The sequence below is a fragment of the Montipora foliosa genome, unplaced genomic scaffold, assembly GCF_036669935.1.
Source record: "Montipora foliosa isolate CH-2021 unplaced genomic scaffold, ASM3666993v2 scaffold_459, whole genome shotgun sequence".
Classification (NCBI taxonomy): domain Eukaryota; kingdom Metazoa; phylum Cnidaria; class Anthozoa; order Scleractinia; family Acroporidae; genus Montipora; species Montipora foliosa.
In genome coordinates, this window is record NW_027179766.1 from 892,501 (window position 1) to 914,686 (window position 22,186).

Below are 22,186 nucleotides of genomic sequence, written 5' to 3' on the forward strand. Positions count from 1 at the left end.
CAGTGTCTCAAGGACATTGGTATAGGATCAATTGGAAAACAACTCGCTGTCTTGGCATGTATCAAACAACTACACTGTAAGTCTCGGCTATCTTCCTCTGATGTGATTGACTGCCTTTTAATCAGGCAATCAGGCATTGCCATTGAGCATGACTTTAGTCAAGTTTTAGTCCAGAGGCAAGGACTTCAATAAGAAGTGAAGTAATCACCAGGTTGATTAGTACTTGAGAGAAACTGATTTTCTTTCTATGGGATCTTGGAAGCTCCTCCAGAAACTTTAAAGTTTGGAAACGTTGTTTTCCAGTATTATGGGCACTAAATTGAGGGCAAAAAGGTAAAATATTTCCTATGAACTCTTGCCAATTTCTCTGAGCAAAGTAGTAGAAGTAAAAATATGTAGTTAATCGCACTAAATTCCCTTGACCTTTGCAGTTGAGGGGAGTGGGTAGAGGTTATGTTAAGAATTCAATTAGACGCAAACATTTTTTAATTCGTTCATTAAAAAATAAAAAAATTAACAGCCAGTGGCCACTGTGCACTGATTAAGAGTACAGTCTGGTATCACGTTTTAAAGGAACACTTAGGTGCTTGTAAATTCCTTTGTAATAATGCCTGACAAACATCATCTTTTAACTACCTTTTCTACTATTTTTAGCACATGTTGAAAGACAGTCCAGTCCAGTGTCTGTCCATCACAGTCCTTCAAAGGGTATGAAAGCCAAATTAACAAGAAAAGATAAACAAGAAATGAATGCTGAAGACAAACACTTGTAGCACACCAAGTGAGTACTGTTTTATTAATTGCATTACCATTCATAATTAGCACATACTTATGACATAATTTATAGTAATTATGGACTAGTACATGCAAATGCCTTATTGTATTGAAATGTTCATTGTGTATGCTGCAGGATCAAGCTAATAAGAAAGGAATGCTCTAAGAGATGGCCTGGAAACAATAAAGTGTATTTCCGGAGTAACAATGCAAACAGCTTAATTCTCTCAGAATTAGTGTCTTCATTGGAACCCATATGCACATTGAAAAAAATTGGCTTTGGGCAAAGTAAGTGAATGTTTTTTATCCCTGATTGAGCCATGCCACAGTAATTTTTTAGTAGATTTTGTTAAAATGCTAGTGTACACAATTATACTGAAGCATTATCCTTTGACTTGATATTCAAGATCACTTATTGTCTTTTGTTTGTTTGAATTTGTTTGATTTTTTAATTCATGTGAATTGTTTTTGTTTGATGTTTCAGGTGCAATCAGAAACCACATCTTACAGTGGGCAGTCGAAAAGAACAGAAAACTTACTGATGGTTATAATTTTGAGGTACAACTATTCCTTGTAAGGAATACCAGTACTACTTACATCCTATTAAGCTTGTAACTTAAGAATGGAGCATTAAGCTTTTTCTCTCTTTTTGGCAGAAATCCAGGACACCTGCAAAGAGAGCTCTGTCAAGTCCGACAACAGATGCAAACGAGAGCATTGGTAAGGAAAGGATATGGCCACTGACAGCCATTCCTTTCTTTTATGATAAGACTTTTATCTAGTATATGTAATAAAGTAAAATTTGAATTGGGGAATGAAAATTTACACAGAGGAAAGATCCTTACAAGACAGTTAGGTATGAAATGTAAACATGAGATTTTACCCTGAAAAAAAAAAATACTCAAGGCTTCATCCTGGCTGCCAGACTTTCTTGCAAAAATGCAGTTTGTGAATTTTTATGACTTATTCATTGTGCATTGTTAGGAACATCAATTTTAATTTAGATTCGGTAAATTAGGTATTTTTTTAAATAAAGCTTTTCTTTTTATATTTTATTTTACATGTACATGCCTATTCACACTCTTTGCAAGAAATCAATATTAATGAAGGGAGCTATTGTTACTTCAAGTCATTTGATCAGATTTCAAACATGTAACAGGGTGTCTTTTGTTTTTGGCATTTAAGATGAAACAGACACTGAAAAACCCAGTCCTGACGAAGCCTGCAGCAGTGATGGTGTTAACGACATATCCCTATTATCTGCATACAGCTCACAAATCATCTGTGCAGTGTTTTTCAAAAAGCCAACCTTCAGCAGTTTGAGTGTGAAACACCATCTTGCTCCAGCTGCTAAAGAACTAAAAATCAAGCATAGAGGCAAAGGAAAGTACGAATTGGCCCTGAAAATTGCAACCGAACTTGTAACGAAGAAGATGATTCAAGTTGCTGAAGGTGCAAATTTCAAATGCCTTTCAAGAAATGAGGTTCTTATTGAGAAGGAACTAGATGTGTTATCAGTTGAATCCAGCAGTTCAGATCGTATTGATTCATCCTCAGGATCTACTATGTCTGTTGATGAAACAGATTCAGGGCCAGATTATGATTATGATGATGAACCAGAGCAGGCTGACTAATGCAGCTTCCATTAGATGTGTTATATATGTTGCTGAAAGTGGCTGATCGCTAATTACAACTGATGATATATTTTTTAGCTAATTTTGTTTTGTCTGGTGATGCTCTTGCTCTACATTGTATAAAGTTCACGTTGGAACAGTAGATGATGTAAATGCTTTTTTTCGGTTCAAGTTTCTTATGTTTGTAAACTGGTTGATCTGTAAACAGGACACAACAGCGATAAACTGGGAAGAACAGTTAATCATGATAAAGTTAAATGTGGGAGTTATTGAATACTGATCAAACCACTAATCTTGCCATGAAAGATTGAATTATGGATATCACTACATATTTAACCAATGTTGGAAATGAAGCTTCCAATGTTGGAAGTTTAAATTACTGGCTGTCCAATCTTGTAAATGATTTTTCCGATATTGGACTTCTGTTTTATTCTCCAACCTTGACTTATTTATTTCAATTTCCCAACCTTGGGAAAACAGTTTCCAATATTGGACTGTCATTGCAGTTACCAATCTTGGAAATGCTGCTTCCAAGGTTGGACTTTCATTGTACGTCTACCAACCTTGGAAATGTTCTTTCCAATGTTGGATTTTTTTTTTAATTTACCAACCTTGGTTGATTAAAGTTAGACTACCAACCTTGGAAAACTATGAAATGTCTTTCCAATGTTGGTAAGTGTATCTCTTTTTCCAACATTGGTTTTACAAGTGAATTTCCAATAATCTTCCATTGTTTTTCCAATGTTTTCCCAATGTTTTTCCCACATTGGAATGTCAATTTTTTTTCCTGTGTATGTTAGACCAGAAATTTCTTTTCAAAATGCAAATTAAAAGAAAAACTCTTGTCCCAATTTTTCTTTAACAGGTAAAGATCAAGTGTTGATTGGGATTGTTCCGCGTGTGTGTCCGGTAAATACCTCCCAGAGTTCAAAGTCAGTATATCCAATTTGGCAATAGCCAACTGTAAAGAGAACAGGTACATGTACATGCCAATTTCATATTTACAGCTGTGTAAGTGGGTTTTAATTTTGTCCACTCTTTCCAGGTCTAATTGGTATTTTGAAAGTGTTGGTTTTTGTACAAGGAGAAAAACTGGAGTACCCTCAGGCTGAGAAAAACCTTCGGAACAAGGACAAGAACCAACAATAAACTTAACAGAAATATGGACCAAATTGGTGGGAGGCAAAATTAGTGCTTTTACCACTGTGCCATTTCTGCTCCCCTTAATAAGTGTTTATAAGTCAGGGGGATATGAAGTATCTAAAGAAACTGGGATGCTGTGCAAGTGTGTCCTTGCAACAACTGAGATAATATTAGGTGTGTTCTCCATTTGAGCTTTATGTAGATAAACCTAGCTACAATAACTTAAAAAAATTAGTGGAGAAACTTCATCTTCTTGCCAGGGTGTTATTAACCCATTGACTCCCAGGGGCTCCTCATTGCAGGCCTTCTGATATTACGCGAAGGTGCGATTTCGCACAATCGACCTGAAATCGATTGCACAATTCACGAAAAATCGCATAATTCACAAAAGGATGCACTAAATTCATAAAATGAAACATAAATCAATACGTTTCTTAGAAATTCCTGCATAAATACGCCATTTTTAAGATGATTTATCTTGGAAAAACGCTAAAAAACCTTTGTCACCTTCGATTTCGTAAACATTCGAAATTCAAGGCTTCATTTTTCATGTCGGGGACCTGGTACGAGTCTCCTTCTATTGGTGTAACACAAACACACCCTTATATACACACCACTGAAATGACACAGTTGCCTTCTCTTAGAGAAGAGATTTGTGAAAAATAAGCGAAGTTGTAAGTTCTTCGGCAAAATGTAGTTTCTTTCGTTGAAAACTAATAAAAACTTACTCATGGATAAGTTTGTTGTGAAAACGCTCGCTTTTTCTTCGACGAAGAAGGAAGTTCCCACCTTCCGCCCAATCTGACAGCTCACGATCGAGCAAGAATTGAGTACCTCACAGGTACGCTCCACGTGGACGATGGACTGATGTTTTTCTCGTCATGCAATATTAGGGCCTTTTATACGAGAGAAAATAAGCCGCGGCTTACTCTGGCCACGGTGTACAAAATACGCAAAAGCAACTATTTATACGAATATATATTCCCAGGTCAATATAAGCCGCGGCTTGAAGAAGACGTGAACGTAGATTTTGTACCATTTATACGGGGTGAACATTCGAGTCTTCTGTAAGCCGGCGGCCAGAGAAAGCCGTGGCTTATTTTTTCTCGTATAATTGGGGTATGGCCCTATTGTGATTGACCATCTTCGGACGTTCGTGGTTGACAAGCACCTTGATCATTCATTTGGCACGTTAGCTGTGTCCTTTCAACTTTTAACGTGGTGCACCGGTAGTGTAGAAGATCTCATATTTTTTATTTATCCCAACTCATGTCGATCGAGATACATACCAGTAATTACTGTTCCTTTGTGTTCAAAATGTCTTTAGGGCAGCAAAAAAGTGTTTTTCTTAACCTGAAACCTTATAAAACAAGCTTAAAATTGATGAGAAAAAAATCGCATAATTGGCCTTTCTAATCTCACAATCTGCCCTGAAAAAATCGCATAATTTGCATTTTTTAATCGCATCCTATCAGAAGGCCTGTTATTGAGGAGTAAAATGGTCTGGTGTTAGACAGAGTAAAAATTAATCAGGCCGGCTTGGGAGTCAAAGGGTTAATTTACTTATTAACTCCCACACTGCAGCCCCCTTCCCCCATTTATCAATGTTGTTAGCAATACAAAAAATGGCTGAAAACTTAAACAGTCAACATTGAAAGGCTGAGAGGGAGGGGGGAAGTGGGAAAGGTTGGAATTGTAGATGCAGTGGGTATTGGAAGCTATCAAGAAAAGCTATTTTTAATGGGATTGTCTCGCCAATTTTGCAAACTGTTTAATTAGCATTTCAAAAGTATGTGGTCCATGAATAATCGTTTTCTCAGTCGCTGATATCATACATGTACTGATTGATTTATATGTTTGCTTTTTAGGGAAAATCTCAAGGTTCTTTTAAATGATGTTAATGGTCAAAAGAAATTTTTAAAGGAAACTGGCATTTTTCTGGATGGAAAGCATCATAATGTTGAATTTGTTGGTATGTTCTTGACCAGTCATTCAGTAGTGATTGAACAAGTCAGAATACACAAAAATGTATTTGATTGTTTGCCAGTTGCTACTGATTATTAAATGATATCTCTCAGCCATATTTTACTGTTACTAGTACTGCCTGCTAAATTCGAAAGTTCGATTTAAATAACATTTTGTCTGGCGATAAAATAAATTAATATAATTCTTATAACTTGTTTTCTTGGTCCATACTGTCATACTGTAAGTTACGCAGCTCCCTCCACCACCCCCCCCCCCCCCTTTTTTATGTTGGTTTATGGCCCATGTGCTACACGCCCCTAGGCTGTAAATCAATAAGAAAAAACTTAGTCTGTAACTTACAGTACAGACCTCAAACTTGGTTTGTAAGAGGTTCTTTTATGTCATATTGATCACATGGACCCCACTGTTACAGTGCCCCTTTTAGTTAATATTTTCATATGTATGCGCTCTTCATTGTTGTTGTGGCCTAATGTATATTCAAGCTCACCAACTTCTGCTGAAATCAAGTTACATCAACATAAATTTATTACTGGTTTTACACACAGTATTTTCATACCTTTACATTTCAGTTACTTTAGACTACAAGACATTGCTTCTGCTCGTGGTGAAGAAAGATGACAGCGAATTTTATCTCGGGGGGCAAGGAGTTGTCTGCACTGCCATAAGGGTATAAAAGTGCTTGCTTGTTGCCACAAGTTTAAGAAATGTTTGATTAGCTCACATCTCTTAATGTATGCTCGTTAGTCTGTTTATTCATGTAGTAGACAAATTTAGGCAAACATGCCTTAACCACATCTTAGTCAACCTGTGACATGTAATCAAATCTCCCAGCAGGCTCATGTATAACCTACATGTAAGTGGCATTTTTTCACAAGGTTTGCAATACCATACTTCATCTTCTATTTTGATAAACAAGTCGTTGCATGCATACGGTTGATAATCTGTCACCAGTGTGACAGTGTTCTTGACTATAAGATTAAGAGTTGAGTTTTTTTCTTAGGGCTGCTCCTGCCATGATGTGGCACCAGACGAGACCTGTGTGGATTGTCTTCTCAGTAAAGCAAACATTGGAAGGTATATGCACCGATAATGAGCATAATGAGCAGCCGCGTCTTTTTGGTCTCTGTGCTTTTGCCCTTTTTACTGTTCCTTGGGCGAACTTACTCCAACCACATGTACGTCGGCTCATCCCTAAAGTTTGGACACATAACTCGGCGAACTTTTACTACATCAGAGTCACTATTTATGTCTAAAGATGGAGTTTTTGGTTCTCGATCGGCGGTAACTTCGTATCTTGATATCGTATTCTACCGGGCCCTTAACAATAGCGCTGAATTCTTGTCTAATGATCCATTGTCTGTTTCATTTGGATGGGATTTACATAAGAAAGAAATGCTCCATGACGGTAGACTTAACAGTCCTATCACTTCATTCTTTTATGGAAGCTCGAATCAGGTACTGTGGAATCTTCATATTGTGGCCTCGCTTGACACTGAATGGCAAATCAGCCAGGAATTCCTGCTACCCTCGACACAATTAATTACAAAGTGTAAAAGAAGAGCAAAACTCAACGGGAAGATCAAAAGATCTAAACGAAGTCATCTTTACTATTCCAACTCGGTTGTCACAGATCGTCTCGTTCTTGCTGGTGACGTTGAAACAAATCCCGGTCCTAATGATGCAAAAACTGGAAGAAAAAAGTCAGTGCAAAATATTGCAGTCAAGAAGAGTTGCTTAGCGTGCAATAAAACTATACGCCTAAACCAAAAGGAATTGACATGCAATCTATGTTCTGGATCTTTTCATTACAAATGCGAAGCAGGAAAATTGAAGTTAGATGTTAACCTTTGGAATTGCACATGATGTGGACTTCCGCCGCTTTCTGATTCCTTTTTGATTTGGATACAGAGCTAAATAGAAGTAGGAGAAGCAGCCAGTATGACGATATCGAAGACAACGATAGCGACTCTTTGGACTGGTACCAATCGAACATAAGTGGCTACTATAAGTTCAATATCAAGATCGGCTACTTAAACATTAACAGCGTGGTTAACAAAATCGATGAGGTCAAAGAGTTGCTAAATCGAAATATGTTTGATATTCTGTTTCTAGCCGAAACAAAGATTGACAGTACTGTCTATTCGCACTTGGTTTCACACCCAGGATTTCGCACCATTCGCAAAGATCGTAAGAAGGGGGCTGGAGATCTGCTTGCCTACATCAGGAATGACCTCTCGGCATATCGACGCTTAAAACTTGAAAGTAGCAATATTGAATCCATCTGTTTGGATGTCAAAGGCTCCAATAACAGTCGCTTTATAGTGTGTGGTTGTTACAGAAGTCCAACTAAGTGCAAGGAATCTGACTATCTCGCTTCCCTATCAAGAGCTGCCGAAAATATGTATAACACCAGAAGGGAACTGCTTTTACTTGGAGACTTCAATATGGACATGTATGAGAATAGAGACGAAAGCCGTTTTCCTGATACAAGGCTGGTTGACTTTTGTAATCGATTCTGTCTCTCAAACCGAATCGATAATCCGACAAGAGTAACTAAAACATCTAAAAGTCTCATCGATGTCTTGTTAACTAGTCATGCGGAACGTTATGCTACAAGTGGCTCTTTACACCTTGGACTGAGTGATCACGACTTAATCTTTACAGTGCGAAAAAATAAGACTTCAAGGCCAAAGCCGCGATTGATCGAGTTTAGGAGTATGAAGAATCTTAAATTGCCTGACTTTTTGGCTGACTTAAAAAGGGTCCCATGGTCTTCGGCCTACACATTCGACAATGCCGATGATGTATGGGCTCATTGGCGAGCACTTTTCAAAGATGTTCTTGACCAGCACGTGCCCCTAAAGAAAAAGTGGATTCGAGGCGACCAGTTACCATGGATATCACGTGATCTGCTGCGTGAAATTTCGCACCGAAATAAATTATTCAAGCGCCACAAGTGAAATCCTACATCTACTTCTTGGGATGACTATAAGCGGCAACGTAACAAAGTTACGTCGCTAAAGCGCAATGCTGTGAAAAGGTTCTGCTGTGACACCTCCTTTAGTGCTAAACATCCGGGCGAATTTTGGAGGAAAATGAAGCCCCTTTTGCCAACAAGTTCAGGTAAAAACATACAAGGCGTCATCCTCGTCGAGGACAGTGGCGTTGTTTCCGACCCTGGGCGTGTGGCCGAAGTCTTTAGTGATTACTTTGCCAATATTATCCAGCTAGAGCATAGATCTGACACTGACTACACTGACCATCCGAGTATAAGGGCAATAAGCAATGTTCGTTTCTCAAGCGAGTTTAATAACGCCCCAGTCAGTACTTCATATATCTGTAACATTTTAGATCACCTTAATCCGAGAAAGGCAGTTGGTGTAGATGGCATTTCACCACGAATCTTGCGTTTGGGATCCCCAGTACTTGCCGAAAAGGTGACTAATTTGATCAACTTCTGTATCCTGAATCGTTCATTGCCGTCTGAATGGAAGCAAGCGCGCCTTACTCCTGTCTTTAAACGGGGAGTTGACACAGACAAAGCAAACTACCGCCCTGTCTCAATATTAACTTCGCTATCTAAAGTGTTTGAGAAAGTCATTTACGACCAAACTTGGAATGCATTTCATAACGTTTTGTCTTCTAACTTATCTGGATTTATGAAAACTCACTCTTGCTGCACTGCATTGCTAAAAATGACGGAAGATTGGAGGAGCAGTATTGATAACAAGGAAGCTGTAGCGGCGGTCGCTGTGGACTTGAGCAAAGCGTTTGACGCCATAGACCATAGCCTGCTGCTCGCGAAGTTGAAGGCCTATGGCCTTTCTACACGTGCCTTAGAACTGATGTCCACCTACCTGCTAGGTCGTCAACAATGTGTCAGATTAGATGGCGTATGCTCTGACTTCAAGACAGTTAAATCTGGCGTTCCTCAAGGTTCACTATTGGGTCCGTTGTTGTTCAACATATTCATTAATGATTTGAATTTTTGTGTTCCTAATGTCTCATTGCGGCTGTACGCTGACGACACGACTGCCTACCTGTCAGATGTATCTCCCACCATTCTAGAATTTTCCTTCAACAAGGATCTCCAGGCTCTTTCGTCGTGGTTTGAGTCCAACTATTTAACAGTGAACTGTGCTAAGACTCAAGCATTATCTGTCGGACCCTGTGCCTATCATTATTCTTTATTTCTTAATAATGCTCAAATAGAATTTCTCCGATCTATTAAGATTCTTGTAGTAACTTTAGACAAGGACTTATCATATAAAGAACACATATCAGATCAACTAAAGAAAGCCTATGCCAAGGCTTCTGCTCTGAGAAGAATAAGGCGTTTTCTTCCTCATGATGCAATGATAAAACTTTATAAAGCATTTATATTACCTCATCTCGAATACTGTGGTCCTTTGTTTGTAGGCATAGGTACGGGTCAACGCAAACGTCTCGAAGATGGCAACTGTTATATTTTGAGAACATTAATCGGGCACAACAAGTCAATGTCATACGACGAATTGTAGGCGCTTACATCAGGCGTTAATACTTCTTTTTAAATGTCTAAATGGTACGGGTCCTACATATATTGCTAGCCTTTTTAAATACAGGCATACACCGTATAGGCTAAGAGGCAAGGGCTTGAATTTGGAATTACCTAAATTTAATTGTAAATTTAAGAAGAATTCTGTCACTTATTCATTAACTAAGTTATGGAACAGTTTGCCTTCTCATGTGCGTCTTTCAAGTGATTCTAGTGACTTCAGAAGTAAATTGCAGGATTGCAGTTTTTTAGAACGTGTCTTATAGTGTACAATCGTAGCTTTTAACTGCTTTTAGAACGAGTTTTAGAGTTTTCCAAGTCACGTTTTTAGTATGTAGCTTTTTATTGTTTTTAGAATTGAATTGTATTATATGGCTGTAATTATTATAGATTTTATTTATACACGTTCGTATTTTGAACGAGTTTTATAGCTCTTTGACGTAACGTGTTAAAATAAATGATTGATTGATTGATTGATATGCAAACATATTGATAGCACATGTATATTTCAGTCATGTTTTTGAGAATTAACTGCTCTTTTCTCACACTTCTTATAACAGTCAACCTGATTTAAGTGATGGCTGGGTAAATAGTTGCTTTGAATTCATACAAGTTAAGCTTAATATGTAGTTTAAAAGGTTTGTGTTGTGGTAGTGTAGTAGTTAGCATATAATATCACAAACTTGTAATAATTATTAATTAATCTCTTGGATTCTAAAATGCTTCTTCCCTAGACCTGCTGTAGTATTGATTCAGTTTGGTAACTACAAAGCTTGTGTATATTGTTTCAATATCTCCCTGGTGATTGCCTTAGAATATCTAAAGATGGAAAAACCCAACAACTTGCTGAGGGGAGCTTAATTACATAACAGAAATCAGAGTGTGTGGTTCTACTGCTTTACCTGTTGCATAACCTGAGGCTTTAAAATTTCCTCACTGCCAGGTTTTTTCCTTTTCCTGTAGATCGACTGGTATAAGGGATGACATTGTTTTTCTTCTGGATGAGGAGTTGAGTAGCATCCAGCTATATGTGCATTGCACATGGAGATGCGTAATACTGAGCAGTTGTTAGCTTCTATTGGTCTTCTTGCACACAAGATTGACTCTTTGAAAGAGGCTAACAATGCACTTCGCTATTATGGCCCTGAATCATTCCATGGCGACAGGATAACAGTGAAAAAGAAATCAGGACAGGAGTCTGCTGTCTCTAGGAACAATATTCATGTCAGTTCAATGTCAGGTCAGGTAATTAAATAACCTTTACGTAACAGGAGAGATTTAGAAATTAAATTGATTATGAAGTTAAACACTAAAAGATTTTTATAACACATTATGTTAAAAAAGCGAATGACGGGCAATATACTTGATAGGACCCGCAAATATTTTATTTATTGTTTCACATTTTATAAATTTGCATATTACACCTAATTATACTTTTCCACTTTTTAACTCGATAATGGCGTGCCGTAGCGCTGAAATGTTGTTTGCTTTTTTAAATGTGTTTCAAAAATCTTTTAGCATTTCACTTAAACAATGCAGTGAACCTTTATTATTGAAATAATTGCCGGTGTACCTAATTCTGGGGTTTTAAATAATCATGTACAAGAAACGGTAGGAGGTGACTCCAATTATAAGAACAGTCAGTGTTTTCTGTAATGTAAGTCATGCAACCAGTTTTTAGGGACATGTCAGAAGCCCTGTCATTAATATTTTTATGACCCAGGTATAATAATTCCAGATATTAAGCTATGTGCTACTGGCAATAGGTAAGTGCTACCTTTGTAATAGTGGTGACTGGCAGCCAACATAATTGCATGTTGATTCATGTCGTAGGTCCCACTGAGCTTGAAATACTGAAAGACTTGGACGAATTTGTGGAACAAGCTCTTCCCTTGGAAAAGTTGAAGAAGGCTTACACAGACATTAATTAACACAGCAAAGAACTTGATTTTAAACAGAGTAACTTTCTGTCAGTCTCGTGTTGATGTAAGTGTGTACCATGATTTTAAATAAATCACCTTTAAGTTAGCTTATCAAATTTATTCATGCAATATTCAGGTTGAATTGGGATTTTAGAAATGTTGGTTTGTAAGAAAAGAGAAAATCAGAATAATTATGTAGTGAAAAACCTCTTGGAACAATATCCAATGACAAAATAAACCCACATTTTACCAGCTTGCACTTAACTTTGTTTTTATCATCAGAACTGGTGGGTGACACGCCTCAAACAGTTTGATGTAACATAAAAGTATATTTAATCATTTTTGCCAGTTTGCACTTAACTTTGTTTTTATCATCAGAACTGGTGGGTGACATGCCTCAAAACAGTTTGATGTAACACAAAACTATATTTAATCATTTTTGCCAGTTTGCACTTAACTTTGTTTTTATCATCAGAACTGGAGGGTGACACGCCTCAAACAGTTTGATGTAACACAAAAGTATATTTAATCATTTTTGCCAGTTTGCGCTTAACTTTGTTTTTATCATCAGAACTGGCGGGTGACACGCCTCAAACAGTTTAATGTAACACAAAAGTATATTTAATCATTTTTGCCACTTTGCACTTAACTTTGTTTTTATCATCAGAACTGGCGGGTGACACGCCTCAAACAGTTTGATGTAACACAAAACTATATTTAATCATTTTTGCCAGTTTGCACTTAACTTTGTTTTTATCATCAGAACTGGCGGGTGACACGCCTCAAACAGTTTGATGTAACACAAAAGTATAGTTAATCATTTTTGCCAGTTTGCACTTAACTTTGTTTTTATCATCAGAACTGGAGGGTGACACGCCTCAAACAGTTTGATGTAACACAAAAGTATATTTAATCATTTTTGCCAGTTTGCGCTTAACTTTATTTTTATCATCAGAACTGGCGGGTGACACGCCTCAAACAGTTTGATGTAACACAAAAGTATAGTTAATCATTTTTGCCAGTTTTCACTTAACTTTGTTTTTATCATCAGAACTGGCGGGTGACACGCCTCAAACAGTTTGATGTAACACAAAACTATATTTAATCATTTTTGCCAGTTTGCACTTAACTTTGTTTTTATCATCAGAACTGGCGGGTGACACGCCTCAAACAGTTTGATGTAACACAAAAGTATAGTTAATCATTTTTGCCAGTTTGCACTTAACTTTGTTTTTATCATCAGAACTGGAGGGTGACACACCTCAAACAGTTTGATGTAGCATAAAACTTTTTATTTTGATGTAATGGAGATTAGCACTCTATTCAAAGCATATTGTAATGAGCTGCCGGTAGCCAGCACAATGAGTGTTATTCAGTTGAATAATTTGACACATCCATTTTATTCTTTTAAGCTTCCTCATCAGTTTTAGTACTGTTACATGTATAAGGCCTTCAGCGCCCAGATAATTCATCGGAGTGCGCTTAGTTGGTCTGGGAACAGTAAGTACCACTTAACTTGTATGAGAACTAAAAGGGATCAAAATTTCAAGTAATATAATGCTTGAGAAAATGGTGCAGCGTCTGAAAATGGACAGTGTACTCTTATATTTCCTTTTCTTTTTTGCTCATTACTACTTGACACAACTTCATGATTGTTTAAGTGTGCCTGTATAATTATCATCTATTGTAATAGTTTTGCTCCTTGATTTTATTGTCAGTATTTTGAGGAGGCCCTCAGTAGTGGCCAGTATGTCAGGGACTTCGGCATTTCTACAGAAGTAATAAATCTTAAAGGATCAGGTACATTGCATTTTATAATTATTAAGACATTTTAAAACTTGTCCTGAGTTCAGTCAACAAGGATTCGAGGCCTCACACAAAGACCAACGTCAGTTATGGTTCAAGGCTTCTAGCCATGACCAGCATGGGGAAGCCTCTTCAAGTAAGCCTTTCTCTTGGTCAATAAAACATATTACATCTAACAACAAGTTGGGAAATTTAGGAAATGTCAAAATAGGTTATAGAAGACTCTGTACTGCTGAAGGCCTTCTTACATTACAAGTATATACACACATTTTTTCATAGGCAGTAAAGAGTTTGTCTTAAGCAAAATCATTCTCTTAACCTGGGGGATTGGGTTTTAACTTCCTATTTCTTCAATTTTTAATGGCTGTGGCCACTGCTCTTAAATTTCAGTGTATGATAATATTATTGTTTTTCATACTTAGCAGGACTTTTTGTCAGATATTCGTAGATGGGCTTTCATTTGGGTGCTAATTTTCATGGTATCGGCACATTGTTTTATTTGACTGTCATCACAGGAGTTGTTTATAAAATGATCAAGATGATAAAATAATATTGTATCTGTTTCTCTTTCAGTTGACCAAATGTTGGTGCATTTTTATGCTGAAAAGTTGCTGTTTTTTCGTTACACTGTACGAGAAGCTTTAAACTCGATAAGAGGTAATCACAACTAGCAACTACTTACGACTACTTACCTTACAGTACAATTTATTCTTCTTCTAAAGATTGCAAGTCTATGGTTGGATATTGTTGACTGCAACATTAATATTTTTAACTTTTGTCTGCCCGTGATTGCATCTTGATATGTGGATGTTTTAAAAAATCAATAATATTGTTGCAAGCACTGAATTATTCACTTCTTGAGAGTGTTAACTTGATTAAAAAGTTTTGTCTGATGGCATCCCTACCTGTCAATGATAGGTATTCGTCTTTTTGGAAACTGATTCTGCTTAATTTCCTTGAATATCCACTGTTACAGTAGTATCAAAAAATTAGTTTCTGCATTTTGGGTGTGAATTAAGTGGCAAACCTATTTTCAAATTGCGTTTTTTCCTTCAGGTAAATGTAGTGAACATCAACGTAGCTACCACTTCTATTTCCGTGGCTGTGGTTGGAAGCCAAAGGACATGCCATGGGACAAATCTGACGTGCTATGGATCAGGGTTATGGACAAGTTGATGACCATGATGTTTGGTGTTGATTTTCTGGAGTACGATTTCGACAAAAAGAAGATATGCCATGTAGCTGACAGCTATACTCCAACATTTGTTTATAGCAGAGAAGAGTGGCTTAGGGAATGCACCCTTATAGTCTCTTTAGATGACACGTGTATGGGTACAAATTAACAAGGTTGGTCTTCTTTAATGATGTACGTGTACCTATGAACATGTTCTGTAAGGTACCTGTATACCGCACGCATTCCTGTGCTTCTTTTTAGAGCTTTCAGGTCTCTGTTGTACTATGAGGTTAATATATCAGAAGCATTCATATCAGATGCGATTTTGACTAATTAGGTGATAAAGGCAAAATGTGTCCTAAGGTTAATTTACCAGTGTCCTGTATGTATTAGCATATAAATTTTTGTAGACAAACAAGTTCTTTGTGTAATGAAAATTATCATTTTTTCTTTGAATGACGAGCTTCCATTTGTTCTTGACTTCACAGAACAGGAAGAGAAGACTCTGCAATCTGAAGTAGATGTTGTGCATGAAGATGAAAGTTTCAGTGAGGAGCACAATATAGGTATAAATAAAAAAATTGTTAGTTTTTTGGTGAAAGAGGTGTATAAAACTTGTGTGAGTTTCTCATGTATAAACACAATGTTAACTGCCGTTCGCTTTCCAATATTCTCAATGGAAGAAATATAATAATATTCCATCTTGCAGAGAAAACGTCCATTGCAAAGGAAAAAGGCTTTTAATAATGCTATAATGTTTCTGCTTTGTCACTGAGAAGGGGTATACTAGATGGATGACTCCACCTGCATCGTGACAGAAACAATTGACAATCTCTCAATGCAAGATTTCCTTAATATCTTTGTAGAAGTACAGTGCATTCCTTCTCGGGGACAAAGCATTGAATAGATAGTAATTCCAAATTACAAGGGCTTTTTAAGGAAACAGAATGCAAAGTTGCTAACGTGAATCTAACCTGTGACCTTCCAGTTCACCATTTAGTATGCTCTACTTCTGAGCTATCGGAGACTCCTGTGGCTAGCTCCATCATTCAGTTAGGGTTATGTTGGATACTTTGTAGGACCCATATCATCCCGGTTGTTTGTGTTTACAGTTCTGTTTTCATAGTTTGTACTTGCGTGCATGTAATGTTGACCCTGTGGCCCATAACAACAACTGAATGCTCTTTGTATGAGTCTTATTTTTATTTTTTGGCTTAGTGGTAGGATTCCAGAAGAGAACATACATGTAGAAGGTCATGATTTGATTCCCTTTGAGGCCTTGGAATGATATACTTTTTTTCTCAATGAGACGTTCAGAATATTATATGTTAAGATTTAAAAAGTAAACAAAATATTTTGATTTGCTCTAAGATGGGGAAAATCTCTCATTGCTTGGGAAAATAAAATAATTTAGCGACAATGAATTAAGTCCTGATATGTCACAGTGGTTTTTTTAATTGTGTCAGCTTTATACTGTAGATAAATATTGAGTATATGAAACACATGGTTCACTGTGATGGTCAAACTCAGTTGTTCTTGTCCTTTTGTTTAGTCTGACAAATAATGCACAGAGTTGAACATATATTTTAAGATATCCATGTGTATTATAAATTTGCAGATCCTAACAGTGACTTGGATGTGTTGGATGCTGATGACATACCACCAAACAATCTGACTCATCAGGACAGGTTTGTTAAAGATTTATTTTTCAGCTATTGGAATGGATTCCTTGAGGCGAGCTCCACGTACATATCCAGTTAAACCGCTTTCAAATATAGAGCAGTTAACTTAAATTGAATGTGTGATTTCATGCTACATGTGTAAGGCTTTGTTCAGTGTAACAACAAAGTTCTGTTCAATCTTTTTACTTTTTGTTGTTGGTTTTCCTAGTATCGTGGCTTTGTTCCCACCACGACCATCCATGGCAAAAGTTACTGTTCTGCAAATGGATATGGACACCTTGGATGATGGACAGGAAATCAACGATTCAATTGTTGATTTTTCTATGATGTAAGTATAGCATTGAAGTTGATAAATTTGATGACATGTGGGAGCTTTAAATTTCTCAAGCTAGAGCTGTTTACTTTGTTTACAAGCAATGTTTTCTTTCCCTTCATTTTTTTCAAAGGTATGCCATCTATGCAATGGACCAGGAAGTTAAAAACAGCCACGTGTTTAGTTCATTCTTCTTTACAAAACTGTCTGAGGGAATAAAGAATGGTGACCACTTTGTGCTACCCAGGTACTGAAACGCCTGCATAATCTTCGCCATCTGGGGACAATGAAATGAATGTCTTTGCTGTTTAATATAATTGGTAAAAACAGTACAGTGTATTTTATATGGGGAGTCTAGTTCATATGACTGAAGAAACATTTTGTGACAGGAATAATCTGTTTTTATTAAATCAGTAATTACATGTTTGTACATGTAGGCAAGTTCGTGAAAAAATTTCTTTTTTAAATCTGTGCTTATACATGTAAATCAATAAACATATTGACGTGCATCAAATAAGGTGGAATTCACAAAAGGGTACTTCTCGGAATTCTTGTTGGGGGTGTGCTGCTTGGTTCTCCAATCGATCTTGGTTCCTTTAAAAACCATACCCAATTTCAGACCATGATGGTCAAATCTGTACCCGTTTTCGGACCATAATGGCTCAAAAACCATACCCTTAGGGGCGGCACATGCCTTTATAGCTTATATATGGTAGTTCCCCTCCCCCCCTTCGTGGTTTCCTTCAATATTTTAATTTATTTTACATGGCATCCTAGGGTTACTGGTATAGCTACATCTAACTCTTCTTCTCCCGTGACATGTTTTTAGTGCTGAAGAGCGACATGAGAGGGCTTGCTCATTCATAAGGAAAGTTGACCTTTTTAAAATGGATTTCGTTTTTATTCCAGTGTGTAGAAGGTTTGTGATTCTTGCAAGCTTGCGTGTCTATTTTTTTGTATTATAGTATTTTGGTTGTTTAATTGTTTGGTGAACCAACATTGATAGGATTTTGACCACACAAGACTGTAAAAGTGATTGATCCCGTGGAAAAAGGATATCACGGAAATTCTCGTTTAATCCCAGAAAATCCTGTTTTTTAAAGGGGCAGTTTCACAGTTTTGCGCATGTCCAAGCTTTGGCGCTAGCAGTTGTAAATTTTACGCTTTCTTTCTGAACCAGATGATGTTCATTAATCACAGAAAGTATTAAAGCACATACACTGAATTACTCAGACCCAAATTTGGTAGAAGATACATGTACTGCGGGTTTACACAGAAAATATCAAATTTAGTTTTGATTATCGTATATATTGTACGGGTTGAACATTTTATTCAACGCACAAGTTATCTATTCGCATGCAGTAGGTTATAAAACAAAGGAAATGATTGCAAAAGTAATTCCAACGAGTAGTTCCACTTCAATGGCATTGTATCCGTTTCCTGCATCATTTCTTTCAATTGTTTCAATAACAATGGAATTAAATGGGCTGAAGTGACAGTTTGCCTATGTGCAGAGACATCAAATTCTCCCTTTAAAGAGGTCTTCATGATCAGCCCCTCGTCCTTTTCTGTAAATTATATAACAGACCAGTTTGAAGTGAGATCTAGTGGACACCATGTCATTACTAAAAGGTTTTTACTTATCTCAGGTTTGTCGCTCCTTGGTTAATATTTGGTTCAAATGGTTTACACCTACATGTTCTATTCGTACTCGTCTGAGTAGCTCTGGTCACATTAGTAAATTGCGTATTGTAATTCCAAGGTTTTATTTTGATATTTTTAGTGGTCACTGGTTCCTGGCTTTGGTTTACAACCTCCCATTACTGCATAGTGAACGGTAAGAATAGTCTTTCGAAGAATTCATGTGTTTGAGACCTATTCTTGGTGGTGGTAATGTATTTGATGGCTATGTATTACCAGTGATCACACAATTTGTATCCCTACTACACCGTCCGTGTAGGTCATATTTTACACATTCTGACTTTCGCATCGTCGCTTTTAGGGTACCCATTTTTATGATTGATTCTATTGTTTGGGGTTCCGAGGACAGTTTATACTGTACTCCATCTTCGAGAGAGCAGGAAGCTGAACTAATTCGAAGGTAAGTTTAATTTGTAAATCGAAAGTTAAGATGAAAATACTGTGCAAAGCTACTTTTTATTTATGGTGACACAATTTTACTCCAAACGAAGAATACACAACAACATCAACAACAACAAGATCACCTTTATTTCACCTCGGATTTACAAGAGTAGCTGTATAGCTAATTTGTCCGAGAAAAAATAAATAAATAAATAAAGTCATATATTATATACAGTACATTAAACTACTATTTACATAAATAAAAACTACATTGATGTTCGAAAGAAATTTGGCATATTTTAGTTCTGAACTCGTTCAAGGACGTTAATGACCTCAGGTCCTCTGTTAGTTCCACATGTTTGCAGAAGTGTATACATCTGAAGGAATGTAGACCATAAGTGGTTGTGTTAACGTATGGGATAACAAGTTTCCTTGATCCTCGTAGGTTGCGTTCAGTATTCCTCATTTGAAAAAGACCACGTATGTACTTCGGCATCGTTTCAAACTGAATTGCCTTAAAAACTGTTTTCATCATGTCTTGGCACCTAATACCAAACAGATCACTAGAATTAAGTTTGCTCAGTAGCTCCTGGTAATACAGAGACACGATCAATATTTGTCTTCAAGATTCGTTATACGTCATTAAGTTTCCTGAGCTAATACTTTCTTAACTTTCCTTGAAACTGCTGTACTCTTTGACTTTCTGTTAAAATAATTAGACAGACGAGAAATGGAAAAATAGCAAAAGGAATGTTCTTAAATTGGCTGCCGAAGTTTTCGTAGGTGCGTCAATTACCGTGTATGATTTTTGTAAGATTACAATTGCTTCCTGTATATTACTTAGGTCAGGAGTTGATGCTCGGTAGAGCACAATGCAGATGATGCATTTTACATGTATCATTTGTTACTGTATTCCAAGAGTTGACTTTGTTTGTATTATTTAAAGTTTTATTAGATGCAAGTGAGCAGTAACGAGAGGAACTGTGGATACGAGAGCCCCTGAATTTAGTGACAAATCTATGCCAGTTTTTTACCCTAAGGTGAGCTTATAACTGGATTTCTATTCCACGTTGATAGTTGATATATTTATCATTTGGGATTTTTGAAAACGGCTCCGCTGAGATCATCCTTGTATCTCAAACGTTGCTAATAGAAAAACAAAAGGTTGCATAGTCCTTGTTTCTCCTTGGCTCTCTCTTCTTTGTCCTTTCTTTTTCGCACCATTATAACCTTCTTGAGGCCTCAAACCCTTGATTCGGTGTCGTTTCGCGGAGAACACTCGAGTTTTCATCGGCCGCCTTTATAGAATTATAAATATAAAGAAATTGTATTTCCTTAGATAATTAAACTGAGCAAATTGATCTATTACAATTTGTTGTCCTAGGTACCACAGCAAGAAAACGGCTACGACTGTGGTGTGTTTCTTTTGATGTTTTTTGAACAGTTCTTGAAACGCAAGGTAAGGATTTCGAGTGTCATCAACAGTTAACCAGCGTTTATTTCGTTATTAGGTATTTTTGCAGCTCACTTTCGCTTCAGTTTATTCCAGTTACAAAAATCGTTGGTATTTCAGTTGTTTTACGTGAATGACGTCATAACCTGGAAGTTGGTTGGTTGTGGGTTACGAACTCCTCTGTCAAAAGCAGCAGACTTGAAAAGACATCCAGTTTTTTTTTTTTGTCGATTTGTTTTTGCTTTTTGCTGAAAGCAATCATGCCATTTAAACTGGATTTCTCTCTTATACGTTCCATATAAAGTAAGATTCCAAAGGTGGAGTTAAAATTTACGTCGAGAATAACTCCTTTTCTTGGGTAGTTTTACCTCCATATTTACTCCAAATCTGGAGTTGAAATAACTCTCATTACCTTGGGGTAATTTTAACCCTTCCTATGGAGTTATTTTAACTCTGCCACATAGGAAAATAACTCCTTCTTGGAGTTGAAATAGTTCTTACAAAAATTTTAACTCCAGCGCAATGGGTTGATTTAACTCCACCTTGGGAGTTATTTGTGCTGAATGTATGCCTGTATTCTAGGTTTGAAAAATCTTATCACTCGTCCTGAAAGTATTGTGCTTTTAGTTTGATGTAATGTCTTATCTATTAACACCTATATTTCCTTTTCTTTTCAGCTTCCAGTCGACGACCTCTTGTCAAGCAAACCCCTCAGATGGTACAATCAGTCGTCCGCTCTCCCGTTCAGAAAAAGAATAGCCGATATCTTGATACAGTTGGGCAATTAGTGTCGATGTTTGTCAGCAAAATGCTGCATACGTCATAAAATTGGGATCATTAGCAACGACGACTTTCACGGCAGCGAATATGTCAGTATTACAATGAATTCTCGTTTTTTTTTTTAACGTCCTGATTACTGCAATTCGCTTTAAATGTCAATTTTTTTGCTGAAATTTCCTGGAGTTGAATTCTTGGAGACTGCAGCCAAGTTAAATAAACAGAAAGCAAATTTCACGTCCTGGTCGTGCAGTGTCGACAAAGAAATGTACCAAAAAGGTGTAGTGCACGTGCAGAGTTGTTTTTGTTGTTAAGCCTATTCAGTTTTTTTTGACGTTCGCGTTGCCGTCGTCATTGCTTAAGATCACTATTTCTAACGGTCCGAAACCGGCAGGAGTGTCTTGTTTCAGTTGAGAGAGAAGGGTTAGGCCCGTTCCAAACGCCGATCCATTCATGCGCCGAACCTAACTGATGAGTTAAGAGCGGCAGAAGAGAGGCGTTTGAATCAGTTTGGTTCGGCAGGTTAGGTTTGGAGCGGCCAACAACGTTAAGTTCGGCAGGGTCTGTCGCACTATGCGACGTTGGAGCGGCGGCTGATTCACACGGCGTTCTTGTGATGTGCCGAACCTAACGCATAAATTGTGATAATTTATAATCTTACCACAATACACTCGGAAGTTTTATCTTTACCTAGACCCCTTACCATTGTATGGATTTCAGTTTGGTTCGACCCAGGTAGGGCGTATGAATCAGCCGTCGCTCCAAAGTCGCTCTTTAGTCGAACTTTATTGAGTTAGGTTCGGCACGTGAGCGGAGCGGCGTTTGGATTGGGCCTTAGTATTTACTCAATCCGAATTGTAATGCTCGTTTCAAGGGAATGAACAAACCGAACACTGATAAGGA

At 37.2% G+C, this 22,186-nt stretch overlaps 2 protein-coding genes, 2 long non-coding RNA genes and 1 pseudogene across 4 annotated transcripts in view; all 5 read left to right on the plus strand.

Annotated features, from left to right (window-relative positions):
• The window catches only part of LOC137989432 (uncharacterized), a 1,445-nt gene extending 485 nt beyond the window's left edge, over positions 1 to 960 (plus strand). The window contains exons 2-4 of the long non-coding RNA XR_011120886.1: positions 1 to 76; positions 655 to 781; positions 911 to 960. The exon at positions 1 to 76 is cut by the window's left edge and continues 41 nt beyond it. This is a non-coding gene — a long non-coding RNA (uncharacterized lncRNA). The remainder of the gene's footprint in view (positions 77 to 654; positions 782 to 910) is intronic.
• LOC137989472 (uncharacterized) overlaps positions 1 to 16,737 on the plus strand; it is a 26,056-nt pseudogene extending 9,319 nt beyond the window's left edge.
• On the plus strand, positions 1,031 to 2,585 carry LOC137989449 (uncharacterized). Its single transcript, XM_068835266.1, has 4 exons — positions 1,031 to 1,062; positions 1,259 to 1,283; positions 1,431 to 1,494; positions 1,960 to 2,585. The coding sequence occupies exons 1-4, from the start codon at positions 1,031 to 1,033 to the stop codon at positions 2,406 to 2,408; spliced, it is 570 nt and encodes a 189-aa protein (XP_068691367.1). The 3' UTR covers positions 2,409 to 2,585.
• Positions 13,850 to 19,093, plus strand: LOC137989430 (sentrin-specific protease 7-like). Its single transcript, XM_068835253.1, has 10 exons — positions 13,850 to 13,938; positions 14,376 to 14,459; positions 14,859 to 15,149; positions 15,465 to 15,542; positions 16,595 to 16,664; positions 16,867 to 16,986; positions 17,105 to 17,218; positions 17,801 to 17,890; positions 18,755 to 18,808; positions 18,974 to 19,093. The coding sequence occupies exons 6-10, from the start codon at positions 16,898 to 16,900 to the stop codon at positions 19,074 to 19,076; spliced, it is 450 nt and encodes a 149-aa protein (XP_068691354.1). The 5' UTR covers positions 13,850 to 13,938; positions 14,376 to 14,459; positions 14,859 to 15,149; positions 15,465 to 15,542; positions 16,595 to 16,664; positions 16,867 to 16,897; the 3' UTR covers positions 19,077 to 19,093.
• Positions 19,094 to 19,974: 881 nt separating this feature from the next.
• Positions 19,975 to 21,923, plus strand: LOC137989431 (uncharacterized). The gene is made up of 3 exons (XR_011120885.1): positions 19,975 to 20,093; positions 20,438 to 20,512; positions 21,184 to 21,923. It is a non-coding gene; the product is annotated as an uncharacterized lncRNA (long non-coding RNA).
• The last annotated feature ends 263 nt before the right edge of the window (positions 21,924 to 22,186 follow it).

Coding starts and splice junctions, on each gene's coding strand:
- LOC137989449 (XM_068835266.1), top strand. CDS start 1,031: ATGCACATTGAAAAAAATTGGCTTTGGGCAAA. Junction 1,063..1,258: donor AAAAATTGGCTTTGGGCAAA/GTAAGTGAATGT, acceptor TTGATGTTTCAG/GTGCAATCAGAAACCACATC. Junction 1,284..1,430: donor ATCAGAAACCACATCTTACA/GTGGGCAGTCGA, acceptor TCTTTTTGGCAG/AAATCCAGGACACCTGCAAA.
- LOC137989430 (XM_068835253.1), top strand. CDS start 16,898: ATGGCAAAAGTTACTGTTCTGCAAATGGATATGGACACCTTGGATGAT. Junction 17,219..17,800: donor GACCACTTTGTGCTACCCAG/GTACTGAAACGC, acceptor ACATGTTTTTAG/TGCTGAAGAGCGACATGAGA. Junction 18,809..18,973: donor CCATTACTGCATAGTGAACG/GTAAGAATAGTC, acceptor CGTCGCTTTTAG/GGTACCCATTTTTATGATTG.